At 44.6% G+C, this 18,520-nt stretch overlaps 1 protein-coding gene across 2 annotated transcripts in view; it reads right to left on the bottom strand.

The window, feature by feature from the left end:
- The window catches only part of scarb1 (scavenger receptor class B, member 1), a 112,079-nt gene that overhangs the window by 59,610 nt on the left and 33,949 nt on the right, over positions 1 to 18,520 (bottom strand). For both annotated transcript variants that reach the window (XM_080207914.1, XM_080207915.1), the window contains exon 3: positions 11,019 to 11,160. In XM_080207914.1, the coding sequence (XP_080064040.1) occupies positions 11,019 to 11,160 (142 nt within the window). The remainder of the gene's footprint in view (positions 1 to 11,018; positions 11,161 to 18,520) is intronic.

Here is an 18,520-nt window from a genome sequence, read left to right as displayed (position 1 = left end):
TCTGTCAATGACCATCAACATGTTGAATGTAACCTGGATAAGAAGCCAAAGTGATCCAACAGCATTAATGCCGTGGGCCTCCTCCTGAGCTGTAACAATTCTATGATTTTGTGAAGAGCTAGTCAGAGCTTGGGTTCTCTGGACAAATGGCCCATATCCTGACTCTCCAAAGGCTCATGATGTGGATGTGCTGTCCGAGGCCAGAAATCTCCATTCACCTGACGAAGAGGGAGTCCCCTCGGAAGCTTGTGAGTTTACTATCAAATAAATCGGTTGGACTAAAACCTGGTGTTGTCAGACTTTTTACTCCAAAGGCTCATCATCATCGTCAAGCCTTTTGGGCAGGAGTTGAAAGCAACTGGAGGTCACAGGTTCAAGCCCCACTCCTGCTCCACAGTGGGAGGTCAGTGCTGTTGGAAGGCAGGACGGAGGATGCACTGTGGTATGGGAGCTGCCATTTTTCAAATCAGTTGTTAAACACAGGTCCCAACTGCCGTGTTGAATAGGCACAAAGCATAATATTATATTCAAAGCTGGAGAGAGTATTTTTCCAAGTGTCCTGACTAACATTTGCCCAGTAGAAAGTCTGACAACACCTGGTTTCAGTCCAACCGTTTTATTAGATAGTAAATTCACAAGCTTTCGGGTTAGCCCCTTCGTCAGGTGAATGGAGAGTTCTGGCCTCGGACAGAGCATATAAAGCACAGACAGTTTACAGATTACTGATTAGAATGCAAATCTTTACACCTGACCTGCTGTTCAGGTCTTAAAAGTGGCTAACAATGTGCGTGGAAGGAGCACTGATCACAGGTTAAAGAGATGTGTATTGTCTCCAGACAGTACAGCGAGTGAGGTTTTGCAAACCCAGGCAAGTCACAGGGGTTACAGATTAAGATTTGCATTCCAATCAGTAATCTGTAAACTGTCTGTGCTTTACATGCTCTGTCTGAGGCCAGAACTCTCCATTCACCTGATGAAGGGGCTAACCCGAAAGCTAGTGAATTTACTATCAAATAAATCGGTTGGACTGAAACCTGGTGTTGTCAGACTTTTTACTGTGTTTACTTCGGTCTAACGTCGGCATATCCACATCATAACATTTGCCCCTCAAACATCAAAGTTGATGACTTTTACAAACTAAATCATTCAGTCTATTTAAACATGATTCCAACATTAACAGATGCTCTTCTTTCTTTGAGAAAATTTTTAAAAAGTGCTTTAAGTAAATAAACCGAGGAAAGTAAATCTCACATTTTCAACACAATCTGACTAATAGGAATTTTAGAAAAATCATGAATCCCTCAATAGAAACACCCCTTTGGTGGAAGAATCTGGGAATTGAAGTGTTGTTTCTACCCAGCTGAGCTTAGAGATTTCCTTTCTCTCCACTGTTGCTGCATCAATTTGCAATCTCTTTTCACTCACACTCTATGGAGTGAATGTTATCCTAACGAGAAAGGCTGTCAATATAACATTCTGCTGGAACGTTTCCATCAGCACTTCCTCCTGTCAGATCTCTCCTCATGTTTTTGATTCTAAAGAACATAAGAAATAGGAGCAGGAGTAGGCCATCTAGCCCTTCGAGCCTGCCCCGCCATTCAATAAGATCATGGCTGATCTGTCGCGGCTCAGTTCCGCTTTCCCGCCCTCTCCCCATAACCCTTAATCCCCTCTCTTATCAAAAACCCATCAACCCGCGTCTTAAAAATATTTAGCGAGGCAGCCTCCACCACTTCAACGGGCAGAGAATTCCAGAGATTCACCACCCTTTGAGTGAAGAAGTTCCTCCTCAACTCCGTTCTAAACCGCCCCCCTTTTATCTTGAGGCTGTGCCCCCTAGTCCTACTGTCTTTTTTGAGCGGGAAGAGTCTCTCCACCTCTATCCTATCCATCCCATTCATCATCTTATACGTCTCAATGGAGATCTCCCCTCATTCTTCTAAACTCTAACGAGTACAAGCCTAGTTTATTCAGCCTCTCCTCATAGCTCAACCCCCTCAACTCCGGTATCAGCCTAGTAAACCTCCTCTGCACTCCCTCCAAGGCCAAAATATCTTTGCGCAGGTGCGGCGCCCAAAACTGCACACAGTACTCCAGCTGCGGCCTCACCAATGCCCTATACAGCCGCAGCAAGACCTCCCTACTTTTATATTCAATCCCCCTCGCTATGAAGGCCAGCATCCCATTCGCCTTCCTGACCACCTGCTGCACCTGCAAGCTGGGTTTTTGCGACTCATGCACAAGGACCCCGAGGTCCCTCTGCACCGTCGCCTGCTGCAGTTTTTCACCCCGTAAGTAATAGTCCTTCCTACCATTCTTCCTACCAAAGTGGACCACCTCACACTTGCCAACATTAAATTCCATTTGCCAGTTCCTGGCCCATTCGCCCAGCCTATCTAGATCCTTCTGCAGACTCTCCACACCGTCCGCACAATTTGCTGTTCCCCCAATCTTGGTGTCATCAGCAAATTTCGACACTGAGCATTTATCTCCACCTGGAGAGGTAAAGCTTGACCAGGGATAGTCAGCATGGCTTCATCAGAGAGAGATCACATCCAAATTTGATTGAATTCTTTGGAGTTGACCAGGTGTGTAGAGGAGGGCGGTGCAGTCATTGTAATTCACATGGATTTCAGCAAAGCCTTTGACAAGGTCCCACATGGGAGCCTTGTGAAGAAGGTAAATTCACAGGATACAGTATAATTTGATAAAGTGGATTCAGAATTGGATCAGTTGTAGGAGACAGAGTTTAATGACAGAAGGCTGCTTTACTGACTGGAAGCCAGGTCCAGTGGCATACCACAGGGACCTGTACTGGGCTCCCAACTATTCATCATTTCTATAAATGACATTGATGACTACGTGGGGGGGGTAGGATTAGTAAATTAGCTGATGACACAAAGATTGGACGAGTGGTTAACAGTGAGATGAAGTGTCTTGGGCTACAAGAAGATACAGACGGAATTAGTCAAATGGGCAGATAAGTGACAGATGGAATTTAACCCTGAAAAGTGTGAACAGGTCACTTTGGAAGGAATAATTTGACAAGAAAGTACTCAATGAATGGTAGGACACTAGGAAGTTCTGTGGAACAAAGAGACCTTGGTGTATTTGTCCACAGGTCTCTGAAAGCAGAAGGGCATGTTAGTCGGGTGGTAAAAAAGGCACACGGGACATTGTCTTTATCAATCGAGGCACAGATTATAAAAGCAGGGAAGTCATGTTGGAATTGCATGGAACTTTGGTAGGACCACAACTAGAGTACTGTGTACAGTTCTGGTCACCACATTATCAGAAGGATGTGATTGCACTGGAGGGAGTGCAGAGGAGATTCACCAGGATGCTGCCTGGGATGGAACATTTAAGTTATGATGAGAGCAGAGAAGACCGAGGGGTGATCAGATCGAGGTACACAATATAATGAGAGACATGGACAGAACGGGTAAGGAGTAGCTGTTTCCCTTTAATTGAAGGGTCAGTCGCGAGGGGACATAGGTTCAAGGTGAGGGGCAGGAGGTTTAGGGGGGGATGTGAGGAAAACCTTTTTTACCCAGAGGGTGGTGAGGGTCTGGAATGTGCTGCCTGGGAGGGTGGTGGAGGCACGATGCCTCACGTACTTTGAAAAGGATCTGGAGGATCACTCGGCACATTATTACATTCAGGGCTACGAGCCAAGTGCTGGCAGATGGGATTAGGCGGGAGTTCAGGTGTTTCTAATATATCAGTGTGGACTTGATGGGCTGAACGTCTCCTGTATTTTCTTGGCTGCCCAGGCCAAAGGGTAATATTTTTCTTTTTCTCCCCACAAGAAATATTAAAAAGTGTGTTGCACTTTAAATACCACAGAAGGTACGTCACAACACCAGGTTAAAGTCCAACAGGTTTATTCAGTAACACAAGCTTTTGCACTCACCTGATGAAGGAGCAGCACTCTGAAAGCTCGTGCTACCAAATAAACCTGTTGCACTTTAACCTGGTATTGTGAGGCTTCTTACTAAGATTTTGCAAGCTCAGGCCAAACGGTGGGGGTTACAGATAGTGTGACATAAACCAAAGATCTCGGTTGAGATCGTCCTCATGCATGCAAAACTTGACTATCAGTTTCTGCTCAGCAATTCTGCGCTGTCGTATGTCGTGAAGGTCGCCTTGGAGAACGCTTACCCAAAGATCAGAGGGTGAATGCCTGTGACTGCTGTAGTGTTCCGACTGGTGACTGTCGATTTTGGTTTGTGTGAGAGGCGTCACTGAAATCAATTTTATATTCTTAGGATCAAGCAAAGACAGGTTTCTTCAGTTCCCTCATCTTTGGAAGCATCCGCATCTTTTGGTGAGGACCCAGCCTGGTTGACTGAAGCACTTTCTAAATCGGATTGCTGGTGCAAAGTAATGTCAGAACGACACTACGGTGCAGCGTTTGCACCCCGCTGTGTAGGTCAATAGTGTGGCAGGGCAGGGTGGGAAATGTTAGAAGGATGTTATGAATGGGAATCGGCCTAGTATCGGGTTGGTGCAATTGTCCCAGGCCATTTACTGACATAACCAGCCTTGTACCCACGAAGCAGTCCCTGCAGAAATGCAGCTTTCACGTCGACTGTCTCACACTCCTCAAAACATTGCCAAAGAGCCAAACAATATTTCAGATTAACCTTCCCAGCTGTGGATCAGCACTTTCCAAATTTTTTTAATCTGCTGAAGATTCTTCAAAACCCTAGGCCACAAACCAAGCTTTGGCCATTGGTGGGACCCAACACTGGCTAATCCCTGTTTGGGATTTCTGAATAAACCCTTCCACCCATCCTGCTGCCTGTGTTTTGCCTCCCATTTAGCTTCATCTCCTAACTTGGTGACCGTTACAAAATGCTCTTGGTCATGGGAACTATTTTGGGGGTGGTGGTTCTCCATTCTACATTGTCACCCAGCCACACTGAGAAACCCTACTCAATGCTCAAAGTCTTTACAGGCTGTTGCTGCCAGATCCCTGACCAAAGTGCACGAACACTTCCTTAGACAAGATTCGTCACCTGAACCCAGCATCAGTTTCTGCTCTCAGACTGCGTCATCCAACTCCGCTGCCTTCACTGTCCTGGACCTGCATCCAATTCTTGCATTTCCCAATGGATTCTCCTGACATTCCACTCTTGTTACATTGCCTCCAGTTAGTTGGAAAATCAGATTGACAGGATGCCCAGGAAATGGCCCCTTCCTCTTCACCACAATCAACCTCTTAATGTCTAACTCCTATCTATCGCACTCCTTTCTTCTGGCTCTGCACCACAAAATACATCAGGATGCAGTGCACTTGGTGCTTTGTCATCTTCTATCACACTGTCAGTATTTGAAAATTATTCATTCCAAAGGTGCGAGAGGAACAGGCTTTTATGGTTTTGATTGACATGTTGAATAATCACAGCTTCCCCCTGCTGTCTTATAACCTTCCCCGAGCCTCTCCAATCCCTTTGCCCCTCTCTCTTATAACAAACCAGATCAAATTAGTGTCAGACGGGCTAATGCAATGTGGTAATGCTCCTCTAACTCTGCAAAACACCAGCCTTGTTGAAAGCTTTCCTGTCAGTGGGCAAGGCATTCACACGGACAAAGCAGACCATGCGACTGGTCATTACTTCAGGAGCAGGGGAAGCATCTGACAGCCAATCATACCAACTGGTACAGGTTACAGTGCCCCATCCATTTGCAGAGAATTTCTAGAATGTGCTGCCCATGCCAATGTTGCGATTCAGTTGATTGGCCAGTACCTTGTGCAACACATCATCAATTACTGAGAATTCCTCCACAGGAACGGTCACTCAACAAACTCTTAGACAGTGTTCATGATTAAAATATTCCAATTCTCTCACATCCCAGAATGAATCATTTGCAAATTCTCCCCCATTATCCATCAAAAATTTCACTACTTTCCTAATCCAATACCTATCCATTTGCCCATCACCTTGTCAACATCAGTATGTTTGTCTTTGCCACTGATTATCACAGGTTGAATATAGTGACAAGCTTTAAACTAAGAATATAATAAAACAGGACCTCAATCCTGGTCCCACAGCTTTATGTCCATTGTAATGACATCATTAAAAACTCTGGCCAGCGGAACAAGGTGCACCGAGTCCTCCGATATTTCACACAACTTCCCCACCCACTACTCAAGCGTCCCGCAAAAACCATTTTCAATTTCTGTGACAAATGGTGAGATTTGTCTATGCAATTTCAAAATAATTCTTCTCATCAACTAAACCCTTATCCCTGAAGTCAACAATACAAACTGAACTTTTCAATAAGGAATACCTGACTTCCTCAATGGAATGCAGTAATAAGCTAATCAAAAATGAAAAGCACGCTTTCCAGAATGCGCTGTTGCTGTGGTGTATATAGATTCTCAAAAGATATTTGATAAAGCGCCATACATTCATTCATGGGACATGGGCATCATTGGCTGGCCAACATTTATTGCCCTTCCCTAGACACCAACAGGCAGTTAAGAATCAACCACATTGCTGTGGCTCTGGAGTCACGTGTAGGCCAGACCAGGTGAGGATGGCAGATTTCCTTCCCTAAAAGACATTAGGGAACCAGATGGATTTTTCTGACAATTGACAATGGTTTCATGGCCATCCGTAGATTTTTAATTCCAAAATTTTTTAAAATGGAATTCAGATTCCACCATCTGTTGTAGCGAGATTCGAACCCAAGTCCCCAGGACATTAGCTGAGTTACCTCAGTCAAAGCAGATTTAATTGAATTTTTCAAAAGGAGATTGGGTCATTATCTGAAAAGGGAAATTTACAAGGTTATGTGAAAAAGGCAAGGCAGGGGGATGAGGTGAATGGCGCTGTCAGAGAGCCAGTACAAGCATGATGGGTCAAAGAGCCTCCATTCTCTGATTTCAAAGACAAAGTCTATCTGAGAATATGAATAAATCACTGAAAACTCGCAACAGGAGTTAAGATCAGAGAGCTGAAACAAAGTACAGGATTCAAGAGGAACAATAAAAAGTGGCAAGACTTAGGATTTGAGCTAGCCTCTCCAAGGAGTGAGGAGCCAAAAACTCTGGGGCTGAACCTTTCCAGACTATAGATTCAGACAGATTGGAGCGTATAGTGTCTCCATATTTCAAAATCAATCACAAGAATGCCAATGTCAGAGGAAATGATATTATACTGTATGGGAAGAAAGTGCTGAATGTTTGGAAACTGGATCCTGGTAGCGATGTTACCAGAGAATGCACCAGTTGATGGTGACTGACAGTTAACTTCCAAGTGCATTGCGCCTGTTTCAGCTGAACAAAATAAGTGACAGCCATTTACCGGTTCATTCCTGAGGGTAATGCTGTAACAAGAATCATGTTGTCTGCTTTAAATTCTAAACAATGTTTGACAGTTAACTGTCAGTTACTATTGATGGTACATTCCCCATGGCAATGTCTCTAACAGACTCCTATTTTTTTTAAGGATACATTATGGGCATCGATGACTGGGCCAGCATTTATTTCCCCATCCCTAACTGCCCCTCTTTTCACGGGGTTCCTTTCATTGTCTGCTGTACCTGCGTGCTTACTTTCAGTGACTGGTGTATGAGGACACCAAGGTCTTGTTGAGTATCCACCTCCCTCAATTTACAGCCATTCAGGTAATAATCTGCCTTCCTATTATTGCTACCAAAGTGGATAACCTCATTCATCCACATTATACTGCATCTGCCATGCAGATACCCACTCACTCAGCCTGTCCAAATCACACTGAAGCTCAAGAACATCACACTCTGGTTTCTCTTGATCCTATAAATTTAAATGTTTCACAAGCAAAACGTGGAGGAGAGGGTGAATAAGCAAGTTGAAGTTTGAACATTTCCACCAGTTGGTGTTGCCTGTCCAGGGGAAGCTCTGAAAGATGGTTCAGTGCCGTCTACAAGGTAATGAAGAGTTGGTAAAGTAAATTGACAAACACTTCAGGGAAAACGATCAGCTGTGGCACAGCAACGTGTTAAAACAATCCCATTGTGAGGAGGAGCAGCTGCTATGTGAAGGGCATTAGCGATTGAGAAAGGCAGTAAGAGCGAAGGCGGCGATTTACACTGTTGATAAACTGAACCTCCTACTGTCCCATCAGCTAACACTTAGAGTTAGGGCAATGAGGAGGCTTAGTCAATGAATTGGTACAGATAAATTTTTAGTTAAGAAGAGAGGCTGGATAGATTGGGGTTGTCTTCCTTAGAGCAGAGGAGGCTGAACAAGGACCTGACTGAGGCCATAGATAAAGGTGGTTGGAATAAACTTCTCCCCTTAGAACATAGAACATTACAGCGCAGAACAGGCCCTTCGGCCCACGATATTGCGCCGACCAGTTAAAAAACAATGACCCTCTAACCTAAACCAAACCCTTTCCATCCATAAACCTATCCACGGATCTCTTAAACATCCCCAAACTAGGCGCATCCACAACTGCAGCAGGCAGGGCATTCCAATCCCTCTGGGTAAAGAACCTACCCCTGACATCCGTCCTATAACTACCACCCCTTAATTTAAAGCTATGCCCCCTCGTGCTAGCTTTCTCCATCCGAGGAAAAAGGCTATCACTGTCCACCCTATCCAAACCTCTGATCATCTTATATGTTTCAATAAAGTCCCCTCGCAGCCGCCTTCTTTCTAATGAAAACAACCTCAAATCCCTCAGTCTCTCCTCATAGGACCTCCCCTCCATACCAGGCAACATCCTGGTAAACCTCCTCTGCACCCTCTCTAAAGCCTCCACATCCTTCCTATAATGTGGGGACCAGAACTGTACACAATACTCCAAGTGCAGACGCACCAGAGTTTTGTACAGTTGCAACATGACGCTGCGGCTCTTAAATTCAATCCCCCTATCAATAAACGCCAAGACACCGTATGCCTTCCTAACAACCCTATCTACTTGATTCCCAACTTTCAGGGATCTATCTACACATACACCTAGATCCCTCTGTTCATCCACACTATTCAGAGTCCTACTGTTAGCCCTATACTCTACACATCCATTATTCCTGCCAAAGTGAATTACCTCACTTTTCCACATTAAACTCCATCCTCCACCTCTCGGCCCAGCTCTGCAACTTGTCTAAGTCTCCCTGTAGGCTAAGACACCCTTCCTCACTATCTACCACACCTCCGACTTTGGTGTCATCAGCAAATTTACTAATCCACCCAACTATACCCTCATCCAGATCATTTATAAAAATTACAAACAGCAGTGGCCCCAAAACAGATCCCTGAGGCACACCACTCGTAACTGAACTCCATGTCGAATACTTACCATCAACCACCACCCTCTGTCTCCTATCCGCCAGCCAATTCCTAATCCAATTTCCTAAATCACCCTCAATCCCATACATCTGCAATTTCTGCAGAAGGCTTCCATGGTGAACCTTATCAAACGCCTTACTAAAGTCCAAATACACACGTCAACTGCCTTACCCCCATGCACCTCTTTGGTCACTTTCTCAAAAAACTCAATAAGGTTAATAAGGCACGACCTACCCTCCACAAAACCATGCTGACTATCTCTAATCATTTCATTACTCTCCAAATAACTATAAATCCTATCCCTAATAATTTTTTCTAAAACCTTGCCCACAACAGAAGTAAGACTCACCGGTCTATAATTCCCGGGGAAGTCTCTGTTCCCCTTCTTAAACAATGGGACAACATTCGCTAACCTCCAATCTTCTGGCACTATACCGGTGACCAACGACGACCTGAAGATCAGAGTCAGAGGCTCTACAATCTCCTCCCTTGCCTCCCAGAGAATCCTAGGGTAAATCCCGTCCGGCCCAGGGGACTTATCTATTTTCAAACCCTCAAGAATAACTAGCACATCCTCCTTGTCAACTGCAATACTGTCCAGTTTACAACCCTGTAACCCAGTGTTCTCCACAGCTACATTTATGTCCCCCTGCGTGAACACCGGAGAAATATTGGCCCCTTAGAGGTGTCAATAACCAGGGGGGCATAGATGTAAAGGTAAGGGATAGCTAATTTAGAGGAAAAACTTTTTCACCCAGAGTGTGGTGGGAATCTGGAACTCGGTGCCTCAAAAGGTGGTAAAGGAGGGAACCCTCACACCATTTAAATGAGCTCTTGAAACACCATAGCAGACATAGCTATGGACCAATGGAAAACGAGATTGGAATAGACAGATAATTGATGGCCAGGATGGGCCAAAAGCCCTCTTTCTGTGCTGTAAAACTATATGTCTCTCTGGCACTGCGGACGTACCCAGGCCACATGATTTAAGGGGGAGATTCACTCCCAAGTTCTCTAGGGCAAAGGGAGATGGGCAATAAATTCTGGTCTGGGTGCAGTGCCCAGATCCTATGAAAGAACTTTTTAATTTTTTTAATGGGAAGGTGGTTTTCACTTGTTTTCCTGAATAAGAGTCGTCAATACAAGGTGGCCAATTAACATAGCAAATTAAGGAATTGGGATACTTGTGTTTCTAGAGTTGAGAGAATGTGGGATTGGCAGCCACACAGTATCACGGACCGTTGATATGTTTGCATTAGCAGCAAGTGGAGTGTAAACATGAGGGAGAAATCAATGGGAAAAGATCATTAGCTGATAAACCAGTTAGAGTTCTGTAAACTCTAATCCATCATACATCTCTGCAGAACAAGTTAAAAGTGAGTGGTGGGAGGATTGGGGGTGGGGGGGTTGGTGGGGATGTGAAGAAATGCTTTTATTACCCAGAGGGTGATGATGGTCTGGAATGCGCTGCCTGGGAGGGTGGTGGAAGCAGGATGCCTCACATTCTTTAAAAAGTATCTGGATGAGCACTTGGCACGTCAGAACATTCAGGGCTATGGGCCAAATGCTGGCAAGTGGGGTTAGAGGACAAGTCTGGACATTTTATCGGTGCAGACCCGATAAGCCTCTTCTGCACTGTGATTTTGTGAAAACTTAAGCCACTGATATTTAACCTTGTTATTCATCCCAATTAACTCTTACTAGCATCAGAGAACTTGAGTAAAGCACTTACCAGAGCAAGCATGTTTGGCAAGACAATCTCATCACTCTCGTTGCCAATTGACCGTTCAGGACAGAAATAGTAGCGCCGATACTCGCGGTACGAGACAGTGTAATTATTGTGAAAGGTTATGTTGTTTTTCTGTCTGTATTCTCTGGAAATCAGGATGGATAATCATTACACTGAAAGCAAAACATGTCCAAACAGTTAAAGAACTAAATACACAAACATCAAACATGAATTCAGCCGGACTGTAACAATGCAGTTGTTTCCTTTAGGTACTAGATGACTTGCAGTTAATCCCACTCCAGTGAGTCCGTTTAGCTCAATGGGCTGAGTGGCTGGTTCGTGATGCAGAGAGATAATAACATGTAGATTCAATTCCTGTACTGGCAGAGGTTATTGACAGAGACCCCGCCTTCTCAACCTTGCCCCTTGCCTGAGATGAGCTAATCCTCAGGTTAAATCATCATCAGTCAGCTCTTCTCCTCAAAAGGAGGACCGCCCATGGTCATCTGGGACTGCGGAGACTTTTGCATTCATCATACTGGTGTGGGAAAGTCGCCACTTTGGAGTCAGACTTGGAGGAGGTTCAAACAGTTTTATTCAGACAAAGCTTTGGGAGAAGCGCTGGCACTCCGCAATACAAGCAGTCACCTTCTCAAATACACAAAAGGTAGTTGAGCATCTTTTATACTTTTTAGATAATAGACAGTACGGACATTAGCCATTAGCACATTGTTACACGTCGAGGAGACAAGTACGGATATTGACAGTTATCACATTGACGTACATAGAGTAGATACATTTATGTCCCCCCATCAGTGGCTGATCTTGTTATCAAACTCATTGTTCTGGGTCTGCTCTTATCTCAGGTTTAAGGTGCCTCAAGGTCTGACCTATTTCCTGCAGTAATTTAAACACTATAGATTTTAACTCTGTACTGTCTGTGCCCAAAGTCAGTGTCTCTTAATGTCTTTTCCCAAAGTCCATTTTGTGCCAGGTAACCATGTTGTGTCCTTTAACTTTGATTTCACTCCAACAATACAAAGAAATTAAGATTCAACATTAAGTCACATAGAAGCCCAGAATGGTTTGGTTATGCGTAGCAGGATTCCCTCACTTTAGGGTGCTTATAAAAATCCAAAAACTTCACAGTTACTTTTACTGAAAACATCTTTTTATTCCCAACTTATTTAATTTTGAACAGAATACTAAGTTCTCAAACTACCACAGCAGGACTCAAACTTGCATCTTGTGGATTATAAACGCATTCCAATTCCTTAACCAAATCCGTTTTCTTCCTCGTAAAACAGAAAGTCAGTCGCCCATAACAGAGATGCTTGCAACAAGATATAACCGTAATCATGTTAATTTAAACACAGATTGGACAAAATAAATCAAGAAAGAGGAGCTCCTAGAGTGTGAACATGGTGGTGTTTTTAGATCAGTGTATTGAAGAATCAACCAGGCTTTTCGCGACTGCGTACTGGGCAAAGATAAGGATTAATAAACAAACTTGGGCAAGAGTGACCATAATATGATAGAATTTTCATTAAAATGGAGAGTGAAGTAGTTGAATTTGAAAATATGGTCCTGGATTTAGTCATGGCAGAAGTGCCTGTTGCTCAAAGCTGTGGTTTGCTCCTCCTGCTTGATGTGGGAAATCAGGAAATGTGTTCAACTGCAGCTCCTGAAGCTTGGGTTTCAGAGCCGTGAAGTCAGCAGGGGACACTGAAATAGCAATAGAGAGGTGGTCACACCACAGCTGAAGAGGATTTGAGGAAGGAAGGAAAGCATGACAACCAGGCACTTTGAGATTTAGGTTTGATTCCAGCCTTGGTTGACTGTGTGGAGTTTGCACGGGACTTCCTCTGGGTGCTCCAGTTACCTCCCACAGTCCAAAGATATATAGACTAGATGGATTGGCCATGTTAAAAATGCAATGGGTTGCATGGAAAGTGACGTGAAGCTGATTTAAGACACCTGGGCTCACTCACACTTACCCCCTCACTGTTTGAGCTTCACACTGGTGAGAATCACAGCTGGTCTCCATCACCCGACCACATTCTGCATGCCATCCTTTTCTTTTTCACTTGTGTACTCTAGGAAAAGCATGTTTTCTCTCTACAGCTCGCAAGAAACAATACTTTTCACTGTATCTCAGCATAAGTGACAACAATAAATCCAATCATATTACTGGAGACCAGATGTGATGATCTCACTGGGTGCACTGGAGGTCACTGAAGCCCCTGGGTTAGGGGCCAGTGCCTACAGGGCACCCTGGCATCATAACTGTGCAAAGAACAGTGCCAAGGGGGTGGAGCCTGAGTTAAGGGTAGAGCAATGACAGGGGAAGCTCTGCAAGGGGTGGTGATCAGCTGGTAGGAGGATAATTCTGCAGACGGTGGTGGGGGTATTGGGGGGTGGGGGGGGGGGGGGGCGGCGGTGGAACTGAGATAGGATCAATGAGGTGCAGGAGGGGTAGGACTAGCACAGGGAGTGATAGGTGGCGATGGGTTGGGATTGTAGTGTGCAGCAGGAGGTCTCAGTTCACTGGGAGATCAGGGCACCTGTGCAATGGCACCAAGTGCTCTGCAGCCGGTTTTACCGGCAAGCTTAGGCTTTGCCCTCCTATTGGCGAGATTCACGTCCTGGCTGTTTTTTTGCATTAAGTGATTGTGACTCATCAGTTCTCTTGCTCATTCGGCACTTCAATTTTTTTCCATAAAATCGTGAATCTTTTCATCGAGAACAGTTTGTGGCACTTGATTCTCTGAAGTTGAATTTCGACCTTGTTTACAAGTCTTTTGACAGGGAGGGTGGTGCTGCTGGCTGGTGTACCTTATTGCAGCGGCCGAGTACAAACTCGGCCATTTCTTCCCACTTCCCTCTGTACCACACCACCATCACTGAACTTCAGGCCATCGTTCCCAAGATTTTCATTGATCTCGTCACCCTTGGAGATCATCCCAATTCCGCGTACCATCTCATAGTCTCCATTGTTCAGCTTCCATGGTCCACTGCCACAGAATTTCACAAGCTTACCTCCCCGCAGGAAAAAAACTCTCATCTTCACTTTGAGGGCCTCCTGTTTTTAAACTGTGTCCCCTAACTGAGTCTCTACCCCATCGTCCCCACCCCCAACTAAACATCCACCCCATCTAGTCCCCTAAGGATCTCAGATGTTTCAAAATATTTATCTCAGTTCTATCTGCACAATCTTTCCTTATATCCCACGGAGCAGTTGAGCGAATGGTCTCCAAATTGCTTTGAACCTTAATATGTCCTTTCCCAAACAGAGCAATCAAAACTGTGTTCTCACCAATGCCCTGTACAGTTGCAGCAAAACATTTAAATTCCTTTCCTCTCGCAATAAAGGTCAACATTTTATTTGCCTTCCAAATCTCTTGCTGTACCTGCATACTAACTATTTACCAGGTACTAAGAAACCCTGAATCACTCAGCAACACCAAGTTCAGCAGTCCCTCAGTTCTGAAGAAGATTCATTTTACAGCTCAAAATATTAACTTGAGTTTCTCTCTCTGCAGATGCAATGTTTTTGCAGCAATTTCTTTTTACGACGTGTCTGCTTGTCCTGGTATCAGCGAAAGGGAACTTTTTTTCCTGGCTAATCACATGGTAACGATCTGAATGGGGCCCTTGAGGTTGTCCTCGGAGTACGAGCCCCCTGATTGAGGTATTCACTGCCTGCCCAATTGGGGAGCCTCTGATTGTGTACCAGAATGGAATAGCATTTGTAAATAAAGGGAATCTGGTGAAGGGACACTGGCCTTTGAGGAGTTGTTTCAGTGGCGACAAGGATAAAGAACGCCCCTCAGGAACTTGCTTGCTAACAGCCTGCTTTGCTTGCCAGTAAGCCATTCTCAGGCATCTTGCCTCTGCTCAGGAAACTGGACTCTTTTGGACCACGTCCTCCACAACTGGGTCAACGTGTGTAATGCATGTGTTAGCTTTTTAGGGTTAATGACAAAGTGGCAGCTGAAATGCAACAAGTCATTCTTCTGACCACTTGTGGACCATCAGCATTTACCCATTGAGTGCAGCTTAATTTTCCCAAAGACACCTGACCCAGCACAGGCAGCAGAGGATTCTGGGAGAAGTAAGTCCTAACATAAAAAAAAACATACCAACAACCTGTCCTGGTCCTCCATGTTGACACTATAATTAAAGAAAGCCCCACCAACACCTCTACTTTCTCAGAAGACTAAGGAAATTTGGCATGTCAGCTACGACTCTCACCAACTTTTACAGATGCACCATAGAAAGCATTCTTTCTGATTGTATCACAGCTTGGTATGGGCTCCTGCTCTGCCCAAGGCTGCAAGGAACTACAAGTCATGAGTGTAACCCAATCCATCACAAAGCCTCCCATCCATTGACTCCGTCTACACTTCCTGCTGCCTCGGCAAAGCAGCCAGCATAACTAAGAACCCCACACACCCCGGACATTCTCTCTTCCACCTTCTTCCGTCAAGAGAAAGATAGAAAAGTCTGACGTCATGTACCAACTGACTCAAGAACAGCTTCTTCCCTGCTGCTGTCAGGCTTTTGAATGGATCTGCCTCGCATTAAGCTGATCTTTCTCTATACCCAGCTGTGACTGTAACACTACATTCTGCACCCTCTCCTTCCCTTCTCTAATGTATGGTAGACTCTATTTGCATCGCGTGCAAGAAATAATGCTTTTCACTGTAATACATGTGACAATAATAAATCAAATCAAATTAAAAAACCAGAAACACTACATTGGTTAAAAGAGGAGGGGGGGAAAGCACCAAAAAAAGCACTGTGAGGAGGACAAGTAAAGTAAAAATAAGGTAAGATTATTATTTTTATATCTTTCTTAAGTAGACAAAAGACAGATGGCAGTTAGGGCAGTGATATGGTCCTCCTGCCAAACGTGGGAGATCAGGGAGCTTTCTGGTCTCCCTGATGACTGTGTCTGCAGGAAGTGTCCAGCTACAGCTCCTCACAGACCCTGTGGATATGAGGTGCCAGTTGGCCTTACTGGATTGGGGAGAGTTACTTAAAGGGATGAAAGTGGATAGGCAATAGCAAACATTCAAGGAACGCATGGGGGAAACTGCAGCAACTGTTTGTTTCTGTCTGGCACAAAAGCAGAATGAGTAAGAGGGCCAATCTATGGCTCACAAAGGGAATTAGAGAGAGGATCCGATCCAAGGAAGAAGCATACAGATTGGCCAAGAAAAATAATAGATCTGAGGATCGGGGACAGTTTAAAATTCAGCAAAGAAGGATCAAGGGATTGATGAAGAAGGGGAAAATCCAGTGCGAAAGTAAGCTAGCAGGGAACATAAAGACTGACACTAAGAGTTTCTACAGATATGTAAAGAGAATGAGGTCGGTGAAGGAAAATGCATCTCCCCTACAGATAGAAACGGGGGAAATGTATAATAGGGAACAAAGAAATGGCCCGAGAAACTGAATACTTTGATTCTGTCTTCATAAAAGAGGATATAAATCAGATTCCAGAAATGTTGGAGAGTGCAAGATTTAGGTGAGAGGCGAGAACTGAGGGAGATCAATATTAGCAGAGAAATGGTGCTGGGAAAATTGATGAGATTGAAGGCGGATAAATCCCCAGTGCCTGATAATCTACATTCCACAGTACTTAAGGAAAATAACTCTAGAAATAGTGGATGCATTGGTGGTTATCTTCCAGGATTCTACAGACCCTGGAACAGTCTCTGCAGATTGGAGGGTAGCGAATCTCACTCCAATATTCAAAAAGGGAGGTAGAGAGAAAACAGGGAATTACAGACCAGTAAGCTTAACATCGGCAGTGGGGAAAATTCTCAAATCCATTATCAAGGACTTTATAGCAGAGCATTTAGAAAGCAGTGGCAGGATCAGACAGTCAGCATGGATTTATAAAGGGGAAATCATGCTGGATAAATCTGTTGCAATTCTTTGGAGATTAACCAGTAGAGTTGACAAGGATGAGCCAGTCGATGTGGTATATTTGGATGTTCAGAAAGCGTTTGACAAAGTCCCGCACAAGAGATTCTCATGTAAGATGAAAGCGCGTGGGATTGGTGGGGGGCGGGGTAGTGTATTGAGATGGTTAGAAAACTGATTGGCAGAGAGGAAACAAAGAGTAGGAATTAATGGGTGCTTATCTCATTGGCAGGCAGTAACTAATGGAGTGCCACAGGGATCGGTGCTGGGACTCCAGCTATTCACAATATATATTAATGATTTGATTGAAGATACAACATATAGCATCCAAGTTTGCAGATGATACTAAATTGGTTGGAAGCGTGAACTGACGAGGATGCAGAGATCCTTCAGAATGATCTGGACAGGTTGGGTGAGTGGGCTAATCGATGGCAGATGCAGTTTAATTTGGATTTTATATTCAATCCCCCTCGCTATGAAGGCCAGCATCCCATTCGCCTTCCTGACCACCTGCTGCACCTGCAGGCTGGGTTTTTGCGACTCATGCACAAGGACCCCGAGGTCCCTCTGCACTGTCGCCTGCTGCAGTTTTTCGCCACGTAAGTAATAGTCCTTCCTACCATTATTCCTACCAAAGTGGACCACCTCGCACTTGCCAACATTAAATTCCATTTGCCAGGAATTATAGGCTAGTGAGCCTGATATCAGTCGTGGGGAAGCTTTTGGAGAAGATACTGAGGGACAGGATTATGCACATTTGGAGGAAAATGGGCTAGTTAGTGACAGGCAGCATGGTTTTGTACAGGAAAGGTCATGTCTCATCAACTTGATGGAGTTTTTTTGAAGAGGTGACATAGATAATTAATGAGGGACATGGCTGTGGATGTAGTTTATATGGACTTTAGTAAGGCGTTTAAAGAAGTCCCACAGAATCAGAGACACATGCCCCTCGTTCCAACTTGTCCATGCTGCCTAGCTTTTACCAATAAGCTAGTCCCAATTGCCCACATTTGGTCCATATTCCTCTATCCCCATCTTACTCGGGTAACTGTTCAAATGCTTTTTAAAAGACAAAATTGTACCCGCCTCTACTACTACTTCTGGCAGCTTGTTCCAGACACTCACCACCTTCTGAGAAAAAATTGCCCCTCTGGACACTTTTGTATCTTTCCCCTCTCACCTTAAACCTATGTCTCCTTAAACCTATTTCCCCTCTCACCTTAAACCTTTTGGTGACAGTGACCACAATTCAGTTACGTTCACCTTAGTGATGGAAAGGGATAGGCAGGAACCTCGGGTCAGTAGTTTTAGCTGGGGGAAGGGTAATTATGAGGCTATTAGGAGAGAATTAGGAAGCATAGGTTGGACTAAGAGACTACAGGGTCTTGGAACGTCCGAAATATGGAGTTTTTTCAAGGAGCAGCTACTGCGAGTCCTTGATATGTATGTCCCTGTCAGGCAAGGAGGTATTGGTCGAGCTAGGGAACCGTGGTGCACTAGGAAAGTTGATTCGCTGGTTAAAAAGAAAAAGGAGGCTTATGTCCGGATGAGACTCGAGGGCTCAGATAGTG

Source organism: Carcharhinus amblyrhynchos, chromosome 20 (genome assembly GCF_965287045.1).
Source record: "Carcharhinus amblyrhynchos chromosome 20, sCarAmb.v2.hapA, whole genome shotgun sequence".
Taxonomy (NCBI): domain Eukaryota; kingdom Metazoa; phylum Chordata; class Chondrichthyes; order Carcharhiniformes; family Carcharhinidae; genus Carcharhinus; species Carcharhinus amblyrhynchos.
Note: the sequence above shows the minus strand (reverse complement) of the source record. Positions and strands in the feature narration are given on the sequence as shown.